This window comes from Salvelinus fontinalis, chromosome 30 (genome assembly GCF_029448725.1).
Source record: "Salvelinus fontinalis isolate EN_2023a chromosome 30, ASM2944872v1, whole genome shotgun sequence".
NCBI classification, from domain to species: domain Eukaryota; kingdom Metazoa; phylum Chordata; class Actinopteri; order Salmoniformes; family Salmonidae; genus Salvelinus; species Salvelinus fontinalis.
The window spans coordinates 29,949,061-29,966,575 of record NC_074694.1 but is presented as its reverse complement, the minus strand read 5'-3'; the positions used below and the strand labels follow the sequence as shown (position 1 = coordinate 29,966,575).

The following is a 17,515-nucleotide window of genomic DNA, read 5'->3' as shown; positions in this document are numbered from 1 at the left end:
GCTCAGGTGGAACAAATTTAAACTTTTGCCTTTTCAATGCTGATTTAAATGTCATTGCTAAAACAAAGAAGTGTCCAAAAAAAATCGCTAAAATCCTTTCTGAATTGAAAAGTAATCCTCGAAGTAATCATCTAGTTTTTCAAAAGTATCTAATCTGATTACAATACTTTTGCTGGTAACGTAACGGATTACAGTTACAGTTTTTTGTAATTATTTACATGTAACAGATTACATGAAATCCGTTACTTCCCAACCCTGGTTAAAATGATGATGTCTACAGTGCTCAAACATTGTCATCTAGTATACCTTACACTACTTCACAACTGAAGTGTATCTAAATTACTATGCATTATGATCTCATCTAACAAAACGACACTACAGATGAAATACTACATGATAATTGATGAGAGAGAGGCAGGCATTTGGATCTGAGGTTATCTATGATGTGAAGCGTGTTCGCCACCAGGTGGAGTTCTCAGCGCAAAAAATGAAAACAAATTGGAGTATCTTAAATTCCACTGCACCCAAAGTGCCGTGACGAACAGGGGAATACCTATTAAATTTCACTGTCAAGTTCAACCCATTTTCTGAGGATGGTTAGCCTATAGGGCTGTAGGGGATCGTGTAAAGAGAACAAAAGAGAAGAACTGAACTACTACGTTACTTCACTTTGGTTGGCAGTGGTGGGCTGACGACCACTTAGCACGTGCGCTCCCACGCAGTTGCACTCTGAAATTCCTTCTGTCAGCGCGCACCATCCAAGGTCGCCTTCCCGCCTGTCGCTTTCTTGGTACTGAGACCTCAAATTGAATGGCTACGGAGATGTCGCGATCTCGTACTTTAGGATCAGCTCTTGCGGTGCGCGCGGTAAAATGCGTAAATGACTTAACTGTAAAATACAGATGTTCCGTTTTTTTGGACGGTGATGATTCTGACTTTCCACTCTCTGATTAGTGTTACAAGTCATTCGGTGTGCTCCTGAAACGGGTGTTGGCAATTGCTCCGCACAACTGGGACTGGAACAGCTGCATCAGAACTTGGAGTGGCGCGTTCGAAGTTGCATGCGCTGTTGAATGACAGAAAACTAAACTACCAAGAGCAATTCCTCAACTCTGCACATTTGTTTGATTTCAAAAGTGTTTGTTACATATTTATTATATTATTTATTTATTTTTTAAAGAATACGAATATTAATTTTAGACCAACGCGCTTAACGCTCTTGGAGCCTTGATCGGGAGCTTGGAATGGACTCCACAAAGATGACTTTGGACCGGAGCCCTCTGCCTCCCAAGACAAACTCTCTCCATTCCGTGGGTTTACCTGCCTGTTCACCCAAACGGCGCTTCATAAAGCTGGGGAGAAAACCAAGTGATGTCTCTTCACAGTAAGCAATGCATGTAGGCCTACTGTACTACAATGCTTTTCAAAAAATTAAAGCATTGTATTTGGGACAAATCATTCACTAAACCCCAACTAAATCTTGTAATGAATAATGTGGAAATTGAGCATGTTGAGGTGACTAAACTGCTTAGAGTAACTCTGGATTGTAAACTGTCATGGTCAAAACATATTGATACAACAGTAGCTTAGATGGGGAGAAGTCTGTCCATAATAAAGCGCTGCTCTTCCTTCTTAACAGCACTATCGACAAGGCAGTCATACAGGCCCTAATTTTGTCGCACCCGGACTACTGTTCAGTCATGTAGTCAAGTGCCACAAAGAGGGACTTAGGAAAATTGCAGTTGACTCAGAACATGGCAGCACGGCTGGCCATTAGATGTTCACAGAGAGCTAACATTAATAATATGTACAGTTTCAAGGTTGGAGATGCATGTTGTAGGTGCATGTCGCTCATGGTACCCCGGAATTTGCAGTATCATTAAAGGTTAAAGGTTAAAGGTTATGGAATTTTTAGAACCTTTCCAATAGAGTACCACAGTATGAGTTATAATACCAGGGCTGTCAACTTTTGAAAAAAACTTGGGAGTTAGATTTGCTATTTGAATTTCCCTTACCCCCTGGCCCAACCCCTAGATGGGGGGTGGTTTGACAGTTTATTCAGACTATAATGAAATGAAATGGGGAGACAGGCAAATGGGAGAAACTGTAGGAAGGTTGGAAGCAGGGATTGATCCCTGTTCTCAGGTGGAAAGTTGTATGTGACACGTGCCAAGGAGTGTCACCACTACACCAAGGCTCTGCAAAGGAAATAATCATATTAATGGTTGATGGCAGTGGGGAACCAAATCATAGATTGCAGTCTCCTTGTCAATAGACAGCTTTCAAGGTAAGAACACAAACATTTTGTAATTTGGGTGAATGATCTCTTTAAAATAGAACTGGAATAAAATCCTGCTTGCTCTCCAGAAGGGCTGGCCACCCCTGATCTGTGTTCCCAAGTGCTGGGTGTTGTTATAACAATTCATTTCTCAAAATCACCCAACCTTTAAGAAAAATCGAATGAATATCAATATTCAGGTGATTTACACATACTAGTTTAAGATCCTTGCCATTATCTTACTCTACACAGACAGAAGTTGTGAGTCCCCTTAACATCTCTGCCTAGCATGTGCACAATACTAAAATGTCAAAAATGACATTTGATTCCTGGAGCATTTAATATCCAATGCGTATTTGTATGACTTATTCAAAACTGCCCGTGAATGGCTGCAAAATTACATAGCCTCATATCATTAATTTTCAAAGACACAAGTAGGCATATCAAATTTAAAATATGTGAATAGACTGGCAAAACTGTGAAGAAGTGGAATAATAAAAAAAGTGTGGGGAGTAATAGTAGTGTTCTTGCTGACAAGCACACTAATTACTCTATATTTTAGCCCATTGTTAAAAATGAGAATTGTTCCACTGATCAGACTAAATTAGGTAAATATATAATTACATCTTCTGAAGACAAGATTACATAAATCTGACCGTACATGTCCCTAACCAAATAATTTTTCAATGTATTGTTCCCGCTCTAGAATCAAACTTGAACTTTTGGGTTCACAATCTATTTGACAAAATTATATTCATAGTTACAAAATCATGTCACCCACTGGCAATTAAAAAAAATAAAAATGGGGGATGCATGCCAGCAAAGCCACTACACAACACAAAACTAAACAATACATGAATTGCACTATAATGGTGGCAAACGGTGCCCACAATCTGTTAGGGCCTACATTAAGCTGTTCCAACAGCAGAGTCCTAACAGAAGTCCCAACACCTTAACATTGCTACACCTGGCTATCAGCGGAGCCTTGTCTGGCAGCGAAACAGTTCATTCAGCCTCATATACTGCCTTTAAAAAAAACATATCTGATATGGCTGACTTGCTTAAACGACTGTGGTTTCTACTGACAATTGAGATGTACAAACTATGGCATTAGGGAACGACAAGCGGATAAGAGGCAGTCCTTAATTTCAATTAAGACATTCATGAACGAGCAAGGATGGACGTAGTCAATATAACTATTTGTTCAGCACTTTTGAAATGTACAGCAACAGAATTCAGAACATGTGCCGTTCTTACAGTGTTCTCCCTGTACACCAAGTCAGAACCGTAGGATAAATTAATGCGGCATATATGCAGACAATGAAAGCTCTTACAATATTCGATGATTACATTTGTCAAAAACAGGTTATAGGCTAGATGTGCACCACCAAGTCAGAACAGTAAGTGAAATAAATAGGTGAAAATATACCAAATAAAGTAGAATCATGATGACGTCTGTGCTCTTCAGGTCGTAGCTCTAGAAAGAGGCCCAAGTTCCGAATTTACAATTCCAAGTTGGATGAAAGTTCAAAACACATTTTCCCAGTCGTAGCTCATTTTTCCCGAGTTCCCAGTTGCTTGAGCTCACTAAAGTCAGATTTTGCAGTTCCAAGTTAACAGTTGTTTTGAGCGAGGCACCAATCATGCTTCATTGACAGCATGGCCAATGTTGAATGTTTATAATTTTAAACTAGGAAAAGAGACCCTTAATTTTTATTGACTTGGCCAAAGCTTTTGATACGGTAGACCATTCTATTCTTGTGGGCCGGCTAAGGAGTATTGGTGTCTCTGAGGGGTCTTTGGCCTGGTTTGCTAACTACCTCTCTCAAAGAGTGCAGTGTATAAAGTCAGAACATCTGCTTCTTCCTACAGCTCAGGCAGTAGGAAGCTCTCTCATCCATTTATATGCAGATTATACAGTCTTATACTCAGCTGGCCCCTCCCCGGATTTTGTGTTAAATGCTCTACAACAAAGCTTTCTTAGTGTCCAACAAGCTTTCTCTATCCTTACCTTGTTCTGAACACCTCCAAAACAAAGGTCATGTGGTTTGGTAAGAAGAATGCCGCTCTCCCCACAGGTGTTATTACTACCTCTGAGGGTTCAGAGCTTGAGGCCTTATACAAGTAATTGGGAGTATGGCTAGACTGTGCACTGTCCTTCTCTCAGCACATATCAAAGCTGCAGGCTAAAGTTAAATCTAGACTTGGTTTCCTCTATCGTAATCGCTCCTCTTTCACCCCAGCTGTCAAACTAACCCTGATTCAGATGACTATCCTACCCATGCTAGATTACGGAGACATCATTTATAGATCAGCAGGTAAGGGTGCTCTTGAGCGGCTAGATGTTATTTACCATTCAACCATCAGATTTGCCACCAATGCTCCTTATAGGACACATCACTGCACTCTATACTCCTCTGTAAACTGGTCATCTCTGTATACCCGTCGCAAGACCCACTGGTTGATGCTTATTTAAAAAACCCTTTTTGGCCTCACTCCCCCCTATCTGAGATATTTACTGCAGCCCTCATCCTCCACATACAACACCCGTTCTGCCAGTCACATTCTGTTTGAGTTTATTTATTTTATTTTTACAGGGACAGTGCACATTAATCAACGTTTCAGTAAAAGTGCCGGTTTTAGCCAGCTGACTAATTTTCAACCGCAGTCCATTAAAGGTCCCCAAGCACACACATCCCTGGGTCGCTCCTCTTTTCAGTTCACTGCAACTAGCGACTGGAATGAGCTGCAGCAAACACTCAAACGGGACAGTTTAATCTCAATCTCTTCATTCAAAGACTCAATCATGGACACTTACTGACAGTTGCTTTGTGTGATGTCTTATTGTCTCTACCTGCTTGACCTTTGTGCTGTTGACTGTGCCCAATAATGTTTGTACCATCTTTTGTGCTGCTACCATGTTGTTGTTATGTTGTGTTGCTACCATGCTGTGTTGTCATGTGTTGCTGCCTTGCTGTGTTGTTGTCTTAGGTCTCTCTTTATGTAGTGTTGTGTTGTCTCTCTTGTTGTGATGTGTGTTTTGTCCTATATTTATATTGTATTTATTTATTTTAATCCCAGGCCCCCGTCCCCACAGGAGGCCTTTTGCCTTTTGGTAGGCCGTCATTGTAAATAAGAATTTGTTCTTAACTGACTTGTCTAGTTAAATAAAGGTTAAATTGAAGAAAAAATAATAATACACATTTAAAAAAAATCTTAGACTTGGGACCACACTGCCACTACACTGAATAGCAGGCTAATGATTGCGATGAGATGCTTGCAGTTAGCCACTGATTCCTTCCTACCCACTCATTGTTGAATTAGCGATTTCCAACTTGTTGTGTAATGTTTGTCCAATGGCCGATGAGCACCGATAAGTTTTATCTATAATTTCTTTTCATATGGCAAGGATTAAAAAGGATTTGCCAGTAGATTGTCGACTTGATTTATGATGATGACTGCTAGCTAAGATTTTGAAGGTATGATGTTGACATGATCAGTCCATTCAAAGCCACTGTAGATATTGTGATTTGACGTCATTTTATCTGTGGCCAATGACCTTGAGCCTTCTTGTATGGGCACTTTTTAATATAACTCTATGGCAGCACCCAAGGGGCTTGCATTTTCTAGCTCTACCCAGTGACCGAACACTGAGCCAATCACGGCACAACGCTCCGTATTTTCTGCTGGCTTGCCCCACCACCACAGAAAGCACTGACCTAGGCTGAAACACCTGCATTTTGGAACTGCCTTACTCCAGAAAAAGAGACCATGTTTGTATACGGCTTTATTAACTCAATGATATATATATTTTTTTTACATTGTTTACAAACTGATATGTGACACGTATTAATACCAAAATAACATGCAAAACAGGAAAGCCCCACCTGCCCTGAATGAGGGGCCGCTTCTGATGTCACCCTACCAAACTTCCCTGATAAAACATACTTTAGGTCTCTGCTGCCTTTTCGTTGTGACAGCTTAAATTCCAATCACCAAACGAGCCTGTCATGGACTAATGCAGGTGTGGATTCATTTGACTTTAGTACATGCTGTCAAAGTCTGCATTCTGCAATAGGGAAGGGAGTAACAGAAACCTCATTTTGTTGGCAACATTGTACATACAATGTAGTGCTACTGTGCTGCTCATTTTACAGTTTTACAATCACAGCGGAGTGTGCTCTAATCTTGAGGGGTGCTTCTAAGATTTTTTTTGTTGCATCCAATCCCCTTGATCCCTTTCATGACTAGACCAATGAAATGTTTCAATGTGCTGCGGTTCACTGTGCTGTGGTAAGACAGTACAATGATAGAGGTTCCACTCGTGATGTTGAATTGCAGGTGCAGATGCTCCGGATTCAAAATGATTTGGAGCACAGTTGAAAAGTTAACGCATTGACTATACAATTGACTAATTAGAAAAAGAAAAGCAGTACTGCGTGAGATATAAGAGGCGTGCCGTGTGAGAAGAAGGTCAAATGCGATCAAACATGGAAATGATTCCAATGGTTTTTCCACCTTTCATTTTTCACATAGGGGATTTTTTTTAAACACTTCAAATAAGGGCTGTGTTTCATGTAGACTTGACATTTTGACCATAACCATGTAAATCTCTCTCAGACAAGGTGACTTTTATCAATATATTCGCCAGTATTTAACCCCTTAAAAAAAAAATGCTAATTTGCTGCTAATGTGGCTATCATACATAACTACAAATGCCTGTCTCTATCAAGTTTAGGTAAGACCCAGATGCAGACAGTGTAGAAGTAACAAGAGTTTATTACAACCACAGGGCAGGCAAACGACAGGTCAAGGCACTCAGGGGTCGGTAATCCAGAAAGGGTGTAAACGGTCCAGAACAGCAGGCAGTGTCAGGGTCAGGGCAGGTAGTGGTCAATAATCCAGAACGGTGAGGGTAAGGTACAAAACGGCAGGCAGTCTCAGGGTCAGGGCAGGCAGAACAGGTCAAAACCGGGAAGGACTAGAAAACAGGAGCAGGAAAACAGGCAGGAGCAGGGAAACAAACGCTGGTAGGTTTTACGAACAAAACGAACGGGCAACAGACAAACAGATAACACAGGGGATAATGGGGAAGATGGGCGAGACCTGGAGGAGGGGTGGAGACAATCACAAAGACAGGTGAAACAGATCAGGGTGTGACAGTCTCAAGCTTCACATCACTCACCAGAGCCATGATGATCTGGATCAAATTAAATGTATTTATATAGCCCTTCTTACATCAGCTGATATCTCAAAGTGCTGTACAGAAACGCAGCCTAAAACCCCAAACAGCATGCAATGCAGGTGTAGAAGCACGGTGGCTAGGAAAAACTCCCTAGAAAGGCCTAGGAAGAAACATCGAGAGGAACCAGGCTATGAGGGGTGGCCAGTCTTCTTCTGGCTGTGCCGGGTGAAGATTATAACAGAACATGGCCAAGATGTTCAAATGTTCATAAATGACCAGCATGGTCAAATAATAATAATCACAGTAGTTGTCGAGGGTGCAGCAAGTCAGCACCTCAGGAGTAAATGTCAGTTGGCTTTTCATAGCCGATCATTAAGAGTATCTCTACCGCTCCTGCTGTCTCTAGAGAGTTGAAAACAGCCGGTCTGGGACAGGTAGCACGTCCGGTGAACAGGTCAGGGTTCCATAGCCGCAGGCAGAACAGTTGAAACTGGAGCAGCAGCACGGCCAGGTGGACTGGGGACAGCAAGGAGTCATCATGCCAGGTAGTCCTGAGGCATGTACCTAGGGCTCAGGTCCTCCGAGAGAGAGAAAGAAAGAGAGAAAGAGAGAATTAGAGAGAGCATACTTAAATTCACACAGGACACCGGATAAGACAGGAGAAGTAGTCCAGATATAACAAACTGACCCTAGCCCCCCGACACATAAACTACTGCAGCATAAATACTGGAGGCTGAGACAGGAGGGGTCAGGAGACACTGTGGCCCCATCCGATGATACCCCCGGACAGGGCCAAACAGGAAGGATATAACCCCACCCACTTTGCCAAAGCACAGCCCCCACACCACTAGAGGGATATCTTCAACCACCAATTTACCATCCTGAGACAAGGTCGAGTATAGCCCACAAAGATCTCCGCCACGGCACAACCCAAGGGGGGGGCGCCAACCCAGACAGGAAGATCACGTCAGTGACTCAACTCACTCAAGTGACGCACCCCTCCTAGGGACGGCATGAAAGAGCACCAGTAAGCCAGTGACTCAGCCCCTGTAATAGGGTTAGAGGCAGAGAATCCCAGTGGAGAGAGGGGAACTGGCCAGGCAGAGACAGCAAGGGCGGTTCGTTGCTCCAGAGCCTTTCCGTTCACCTTCACACTCCTGGGCCAGACTACACTCAATCATATGATCCACTGAAGAGATGAGTCTTCAGTAAAGACTTAGAAGTTGAGACCGAGTCTGCGTCTCTCACATGGGTAGGCAGACCATTCCATAAAAATGGAGCTCTATAGGAGAAAGCCCTGCCTCCAGCTGTTTGCTTAGAAATTCTAGGGACAATTAGGAGGCCTGCGTTTTGTGACTGTAGCGTACGTGTAGGTATGTACGGCAGGACCAAATCGGAAAGATAGGTAGGAGCAAACCCATGTAATGCTTTGTAGGTTAGCAGTTAAACCTTCAAATCAGCCCTTGCCTTAACAGGAAGCCAGTGTAGGGAGGCTAGCACTGGAGTAATATGATACATTTTTTGGGTTCTAGTCAGGATTATAGCAGCCGTATTTAGCACTAACTGAAGTTTATTTAGTGCTTTATCCAGGTAGCCGGAAAGTAGAGCATTACAGTAGTCTAATCTAGAAGTAACAAAAGCATGGATACATTTTTCTGCATCATTTTTGGACAGAAAGTTTCGGATTTTTGCAATGTTACGTAGATGGAAAAAAGCTGTCCTTGAAACATTCTTGATATGTTCGTCAAAAGAGAGATCAGGGTCCAGAGTAAAGCCGAGGTCCTTCACAGTTTTATTTGAGACAACTTTACAACCGTCAAGATTAATTGTCAGATTCAACAGAAGATCTCTTTGTTTCTTGGGACCTAGAACAAGCATCTCTGTTTTGTCCGATGAGATTGCAGAATCAACGCAAAGCTAAGAATCTCTGGATTAACTATCTAATGTTTGCTCAATTTAATAATGAATACATTGGCTACATTTTATAAATTGACAAATATGTAAACTGTCTTGAGCAAGTTTTAAATTTACACAATACATGTTATCTAGCATGGTTAGCTATTTAGTGAGACTAGCCTGGCTAGATGGCTACATTAGCCATCAATTTGTCTAGCTATTTACATGCATGAGAAATGTATAGTTTTCTTTGGCCTTTATAAACCAACAGTCTCGCTTGCTAGTTAACTAGCTAGCTAGCGTAGATGGTGAAGCCAGGCGTTCTTGATAATGTTTGTTTGTGTCTGTGGGTGAGGGGTTGGTATAATACTTCAAGTACTACTTGATCTGAAGCTACCCTAGCAAGCTGTAACTATCTTTGGAAATCTTTATTTTATTTTCTCTCCATTTTATCTATGCTCCTTCCTTCACTTGTTCTTCTCCTGATTTGATAACATTTAGACTCATTAACACATTTAAAGGCCCTTACACACTGGCTGCAATAAATGCCAATTGAACCTCAATAAAATCTGGGTACCGTGGGTAGAGACCAGTGGTCCCAGTTGTTGTCAGCTTGGATGTTGTCATTAAAACATTGTTTGATTGGTTGGCAAGATGAACTCTGCTCCTTGGTCAATATGCTGTTTTACATTTTGTGTTATTTGTGCTGGTCTAATTCCTAAAATGGAAAAGCAGAAGGGATGACCCCAATTAGTTGACTGGTTGATTGTTTGGGCGGTAGGCTATTGGTCGACCAAGTCATTTCTTGTCGAGTCATAGCAAATATATATATTTTTCATAGCACACGAGACACCTGTCTTATTCGTGCCCATCTCAGTGTATTAATCCATTGCGGAGGCCGAGACTAAAAGCCAATTTGTGCTTTATCCATTAATGTGGTCGGAGGCTTCGTATGGCGGGTGTGACGCAATTGCAGAGCCTCCGGAGGCAAGCAGAGGCCAAATCTAGCTCTGTACCGCATCGCCGTCCGCCTCTCAAATTTTGGAACAATGCAGAGGGCTCTGTATAGCTCCACATTGACATGATTGGTGGGCGGTACGTCCTGTATAAATACTAATTCACTTCCTTGACATCTTCCTTGCGATGTTTGCTCTATAACCTGTTAGTTCATATGCCTTGCGACCGTGATATATAGGCCTAAAGGCCGAGACAATAAGAAGACACAGTGGCAGAATATATTCAACCACACCTTTGTTTCATCACAAAACCGGAGAGCAACCTCTGTCCGGTGAAGTCCACAAAGCATATTGCATGTAACAGACAGTTACATGCCCTACAGCATTGTCAAGCAAGTTAATGTTTCCGCCATTTTCGGACCACTAAACAACTATTGATTTAGAACCATGGAGAGTTACCGCAAGTCACAAAGGAAACAGGAACTGCCTCAACTGGGCTCCCGAGGGGCACAGCGGTCTAAGGCATTGCATCTCAGTGCTAGAGGCATCACTGCAGACCCATGTTCGATTTCAGGCCGTGATTGGGAGTCCCATAGGGCAGCGAACAATTGGCCCAGTGTCGTCTGGGTTAGGGTTTGGCCGTCATTGTAGATAAGAATTTGTTCTTAACTGACTTGCCTAGTTAAAAAATGTAAAATAAATAAATAAAAACTATTCCAGCACCATTTCAAATTCAACATTTCAACATCATAAAATCACATGTGCTTAGTCTAATACAGTGACAACTAAAAGATTCCAAAAACAATTTAGTCCAATCAATGTCAGCTAAATATGATGTGGCTGTCCATAGTTCTGATTTCTCTCTGTGTGTGTGTGTGTGTGTGTGTGTAATGTGTGTGTGTGCGCGTCATGTTGATGAAACGGTCTATCACTCTGTCATACTGTACACGCTTTTAGTTTTTGTTGTCCTAGGCTACCTGGCTAAAATGCTTGCTCGATAGACTAACTTCCACTCATGGGTAATGTTAGGTAGTTAACATTAGCCTTTTACATCTAGCTGCATATTGAACTTCCATCTTCTCAGAACAGGGGCACAACAATGTATGAATGAATGCTTGGATCAGAACCAGAATCATGTTAATGTCAATGATGTATGCTCTCAATGTGATTTGATAGGAGTGACGCCAAATCCAAACAGGCTTCCCTTGACACTTTTTTTTAGTGAGCCAGGACCATTCAAAGTTGAGCTCGACGCTGATTGGCTATTATTTTATATATTTTTTAATCAAGGGAGGCCAAATGCATTCAATGTTACGGGCGGCAATAATGTCGTACTCGTTTGGTCCAGACAGCATCAGATAGATGGCCTACACGTAGAGAGACAGCGGGGCGCTTTTTGGCTTGCTCGGATGCTTTCTCCAGTGAGATACATTCAGCCTCTTGCGAATGAAATGAAATGTATGAAACACAGAGAGTCATAACATCAATTATTTTATAGATGTTTTCTTTTTTTCTTGATGGTTTTTTGGGGGAAGCCTGGCTTCCCTTGGCATCCATGAATACACGCCACCAGTTGTTTGCAGAGCTCACAACCTATGCTAGACTTGTGAGAAACAAGTTTTGGTTTAAATTGGCATTCCACATGAGAAAGGTTGCCGACTTCTCGTGTAGCCTATTACCGCCAACTTCAGGAGAGTAATGGCAGAATCTGCGAAAGCCAGGTAGAGCGGGAGGAGGATGGTTGATTTCTGTGTCTTATCTCATCAAACAGTGCACTTAAAGCATCAGACCAGCTCAATGCATATATATAGTTGATTTTTATTAAAACACAGCCTATATATGGAAAATATACATTTTAAAAATGTTTACCAATCAATTGGTCGAAAGAACAGACGACTTTCGTCTATCTTGCTTTAATACAGCAGTGCATTCTGACACAGTGAATTGAAATAGATTTCACCTCGTTCATATTGTTGGCAGACATAAGGGATTAAATATGGATCTTCACTGGCTAAAGAAGAAGAGGTTCTGGTAAAATAAGGGTATGTTGCTATTGTCATCTAGGTTGCTAGCTAGCTAACGTTTTGGCAAGAAACTAGCCTAGTATTCATGGCACATTGTAAATATCTGACTGCTACAAGGATAGTATTCTGTACAAGATACAAGACCAAATGAATAAATAAGCCAACAAATATGAGTTAAATCAAATGTGGAAGAGTAAATGAAAATGTAAAATATATAGTTAGTTTTAGATCAAGGTAGGTAGTAGCTGGCAGCAAAGGTGCCGGAGCTTGCAGGGATTTGTAGTTTTGCATGATGTCTATTTTGATGCTAATTGGCTTTTTCGAATCAGAGAGTAAATAGAGACTAATATATTGATAAAAGTCACCTTGTCCAAGAGAGATTTACACGGTTATTAAAATGTCACGCCAGGGAAAACCTACATGAAACAGAGACCTTGTTTGAAGTGGTTCTAAATTCGACAATGGAAAAAATGAATGGTTAGAAAATGTCTGGTTTTAATCACTAGGTTTTATGGGTATTATGACCCATATACTGTGGGGCTCTATAAACGTTAATCTGAAAGAAACAACTCAAATTCCCTTAACAATGAAGCATTGAGCAATTAAAATAAGAAGCTTACATGGATTGTTGCAGAAATAGGTCTAACAACACCATATTATCTCATTAACAGACTGAGCATAGCACAGTAAAGTAAGATTGGGGACTGTTGATGGATGGATGGTAATGTCTAGTTGAGACTCAATGTTGATACCTTTCTCAAAGAGGGTAGAGATATCATGAGGAAGTGACACAGTGGATTTAGATTACTATTTTCTGGAGAGTTTTTTAATTAGAGTTCTACAGTGTGTCATTCTAGCATTTTGTAACACTCTTATTGGTGGGACAACATTGCTTACTGACAGAGCGATTTCTCTCTATAGTTCTCTATCCCTTTATCTCTCTTTCTCATTATCTCAACCTGTGTCGTCCCCCCCCCCCCCCCCCCCCCCTCAGGTCAGGCTCCTCTGGTTCCAGTACCAGGTCAGCTGACAGTGTGGGCGTGGTAGTCATCAGACAGCCATCCAGGAGTCGCATCCGCCGTCATACCAACCGCTTGTCTGCTGTGTTCCAGCGAGGCTCCGCCCATAACGCCACCGCTATGGCCTTACCCGGGTTACCTGGCATACCTAGCCATGCTTGGAAGGAGTCGAATGACAGAAGTATGCCTTTTTCTAATCAAAATGTTATTTTTATAAACATTAACACTAACCTTGACAATGACAAACGAGTTGGCTTAAGCAGAAAGCATCTGACTGGCAAGCAGTCGAAACCTTAACCCCGACCCCAGCCTAAAATAAACGAAGTGCACTTGCTTACCAGTTCTGATGATGTAGTCACTACTGTTATTCCTGACGTTTCCATCTAGTTTCTCCCGGGGATGCATCAATGACAGACGACCCTGCTGAACTGTCCAATCAGATAACGGCCCCAGGCATTCTGAAGATCTTTGGCAGTGAGATCTGCCAGGGGGCCAACTACAAGAGCGTCCTGGCAACAACACACTCCAGTGCTAAGGAGCTGGTCAAAGAGGCACTGGAGAGGTATGGGAGTGTGCGTGTGTTTGTGCGCTTGTGTGTATGCATGTTGTCTTAGATTTCTTAGACTTTGGGTAGATTTAAAGATCTATCACCGTCCCCTTCCATTGTTTGTTATGGTATTCTATGTCCTATATACAGTACCAGTCAAATGTTTGGACACACCTACTTATTCAAAGGTTTTCCTTTATTTTTACTATTTTCTACATTTAGAATAATAATGAAGACATCAAAATTATGAAATAACACATGGAATCATGTAGTAACCAAAAAAGTGTTCAACAAATCAAACTACATTTTTTATTTTAGATTCTTCAAAGTAGCCACCCTTTGCCTTGATGACAGCTTTGCACACTCTTGGCATTCTCTCAACCAGCTTCACCTGGAATGCTTTTCCAACAGTCTTGAAGGAGTTCCCACATATGCTTAGCACTTGTTGGCTGCTTTTCCTTCATTCTGCGGTCCAACTCATCCCAAACCATCTCAATTGAGTTGAGGTTGGGTGATTGTGGAGGCCAGGTCATCTGATGCAGCACTCCATCACTCTCCTTCTTGGTCAAATAGCCCTTACACAGCCTGGAGGTGTGTTGGGTCATTGTCCTGTTGAAAAACAAATGAGCACAAACCAGATGGGATGGTGTATCGCTGCAGTATGCTGTGGTAGGCATGCTGGTTAAGTGAGCCTTGAATTCTAAATTAATCACAGGCAGTGTCACCAGCAAAGCACCACCACACCATCACACCTCCTCCTCCATGCTTCAAGGTGGGAACCACACATGCAGATATCATACGTTCACCTACTCTGCGTCTCACAAAGACATAGCGGTTAGAACCATAAATCTCAAATTTGGACTCATCAGACCAAAGGACAGATTTCCAACGGTCTAATGTCCATTGCTCGTGTTTCTTGGCCCAAGTAAGTCTCTTCTTCTTATTGGTGTCCTTTTGTAGTGGTTTCTTTGCAGCAATTCAACCATGAAGGCCTGATTCACGCAGTCTCCTCTGAACAGTTGATGTTGAGACGTGTCTGTTACTTGAACTCTGTGAAGCATTTATTTGGGCTGCTGCTTTTTTCTGAGGCCGTTAACTCGAATGAACTTATCCTCTGCAGCAGAGGTAACTCTGGGTCTTCCTTTCCTGTTGCAATCCTCATGAGAGCCAGTTTCCTCATAGCTTGAAGTTTTACGCATTGACTGACCTTCATGTCTTAAAGTAATGATGGACTGTCGTTTCTCTTTGCTTATTTGAGTTGTTCTTGGCGTAATATGGACTTGCTCTTTTACCAAATAGGGCTGTCTTCTGTATACCACCCCTACCTTGTCACTACAACACTGATTGGCTCAAACGCATTAAGAAGGAAAGAAATTCCACAAATTAACTTTTAACATGGCACACCTGTTAATTGAAATGCATTCCAAGTGACTACCTCATGAAGTTGGTTGAGAGAATGCCAAGTGTGTGCAAAGCTGTCATCAAGGCAAAGGGTGGCTACTTTGAAGAATCTCAAATGTACAATATATTTTGATTTGTTTAACACTTTTTTGTTTACTGAATGATTCCATATGTGTTATTTCACCATTTGGATGTCTTCACTATTATTCTACAATGTAGAAAATAGTGAAAATAAAGAAAAACCCTTGAATGAGTAGGTGTGTCCAAACTTTTGACTGGTACTGTACTTACGGAGAATCATAAATATACTGTAATGACATACGGAGTCTTTGATTGTATATGAAACTTGTTTGGCAATTGTTTTAACGACGTGACATGTGCAGCTTGTTATCCAGTGTCAGGGGCCTGTGAGCTGTAAGTACTATACCAGAGCGCCCATTGTGAAGTAGATGACTAATGCACATCCTTCACGCTGGTGTTGAGCCTATGCTATGCAAGGAATAGAATTCAGACAAATGTATATATTGTTCTCAAGGGTAGTTGTTTAGTATAACTGCAGTATAGTGCATTGAGTGTACATGTCCGGTGTGTGTGGTGTGTCATGTTTTGTTTTGGCTATATCTTCAGTATAATGCATTGAGTGTGTGTGTGCCAGATCTAGCGTTTACATGGGCGTTATGGAACATTCTAGAGAGAACCACAAACCGTGAAGGCTGACCAATTTAACCATGCTGTTGAGAGCCTCTCTCACTCTCACTCTCACTCTCTCACCTTACTTAATATACTGTATTATAACCAGAAACAGAATGGAGATACTCAGGGTGGGTTTCTGAGCTTGGCGTGTTAATGCACATGCAGAGACAGTTTACCAGACATAGACTAAGCCTACTGAAGTCCGTTCCCATTGTCCTCCAAGAGTTGTTCGTTGTAAATACTATCCTTGTTATAAACAGCTTCACTTCCTTTAATTGCCCAGGTACGGTCTGAACAAGGAAGAGGCGGAGTCATATGTTCTCTGCGACTCCATTGGCTACGTGGGTGACCACCAGTGGAAGACGGAATGCTTCCGGGTCGTCAGTGACAACGAGAAGCCCCTCCTCCTGCAGTCACTATGGAAACCCAGGGAGGGTTTGGCGAGGCGGTTTGAGATCCAGAGGAGAGCCAGTGTGGAGGAAAAGAGATCAAGAGACAAGGACACGGTCACTGCTGGTAGGACTGATAGGGAGACTGCAAGGTCTGCAGTACTAGTGGTTTTCTTTGTTCCCTGGTAGTTAATTGATTGATTAATGTGGGATATGATACCAGGGTAGGGTCTTTGCTTTGGGGTAGGGACTAAGGGACAGCAAAATGACGTAGAGGTGCATCCTGTTATGTGTTTGTCTTATGAATGTTTAAACCAACTCTTATGATAGCCCCCTGCCTGTGTTTTACTGTTTTACCATTTTAATGTTAAACGTTTCTCTCTCCCAACCATCATATCCACCACTGCAGTCTGTTTCCTGCACGTTAGCTTCTGCATGTTGACTTTGGCAGCCACACACACACACACGCATATCCAAACTCTCTCCTGTCTCTCAGGCATCAACGCCCAGGCTCGTAAACTCCAGAAGAGCCGCTCTCGAGTCACCTCTGCCCTGATCGAGAGGAGGAGTGTGTATGTGACCTCTACCCAAGAGAGGGGTGTGTGTGGGGCTCGGAACCAAAAGGACAGGGGTGGGAGGGTATGTGGGGGCCAGAACAAGTCTGAACGGGGGCCGGGTCTGTGGAGGAGCCAGAGTGAAGCAGACCTCTCATCCCAGTCCACAGAAACACAACAGAAACACCAACAGAACCCCACTGAGCCCCTTAGTCAGAACCCCAATGAGTTCCACACTCCCAGTCAAGACAAGAACCACAATCAGTGTCACAGTCAGGACCATGAACAGAATGTGGAACGGAATCACAAATTGAACCCCGATAAGAACCTCAAACAGAGAGGTGGAGAGAGCTACGTTGACGCCAATGTTTCCCCTCTGGAGGACCCTGGATCAGAGATTTACACAGAGCCCCTCTGTCCTTCCCCTGAGAGGGAGAGAGAGAGGGAGGAGACAGAGAGCAGTGACGATAACATAACACTTTACTCCATTCACCCTCCCCAAGACTGCCCCTACCTACTGCTGCTACAGGGCTACAGCAACAGACAGGTAGGACACACAGTACCCCATTCACT

The 17,515-nt window shown here is 42.4% G+C and overlaps 1 protein-coding gene across 1 annotated transcript in view; it reads left to right on the top strand.

The window, feature by feature from the left end:
- The first annotated feature begins 540 nt into the window (after positions 1–540).
- Positions 541–17,515, top strand: part of LOC129829003 (ras-associating and dilute domain-containing protein-like) — a 47,656-nt gene continuing 30,681 nt past the window's right edge. Inside the window, exons 1-5 of the mRNA XM_055890396.1 lie at positions 541–1,384; positions 13,334–13,539; positions 13,746–13,920; positions 16,283–16,515; positions 16,885–17,489. Coding sequence (XP_055746371.1) covers positions 1,245–1,384; positions 13,334–13,539; positions 13,746–13,920; positions 16,283–16,515; positions 16,885–17,489 — 1,359 coding nt within the window. The 5' untranslated portion in view covers positions 541–1,244. The remainder of the gene's footprint in view (positions 1,385–13,333; positions 13,540–13,745; positions 13,921–16,282; positions 16,516–16,884; positions 17,490–17,515) is intronic.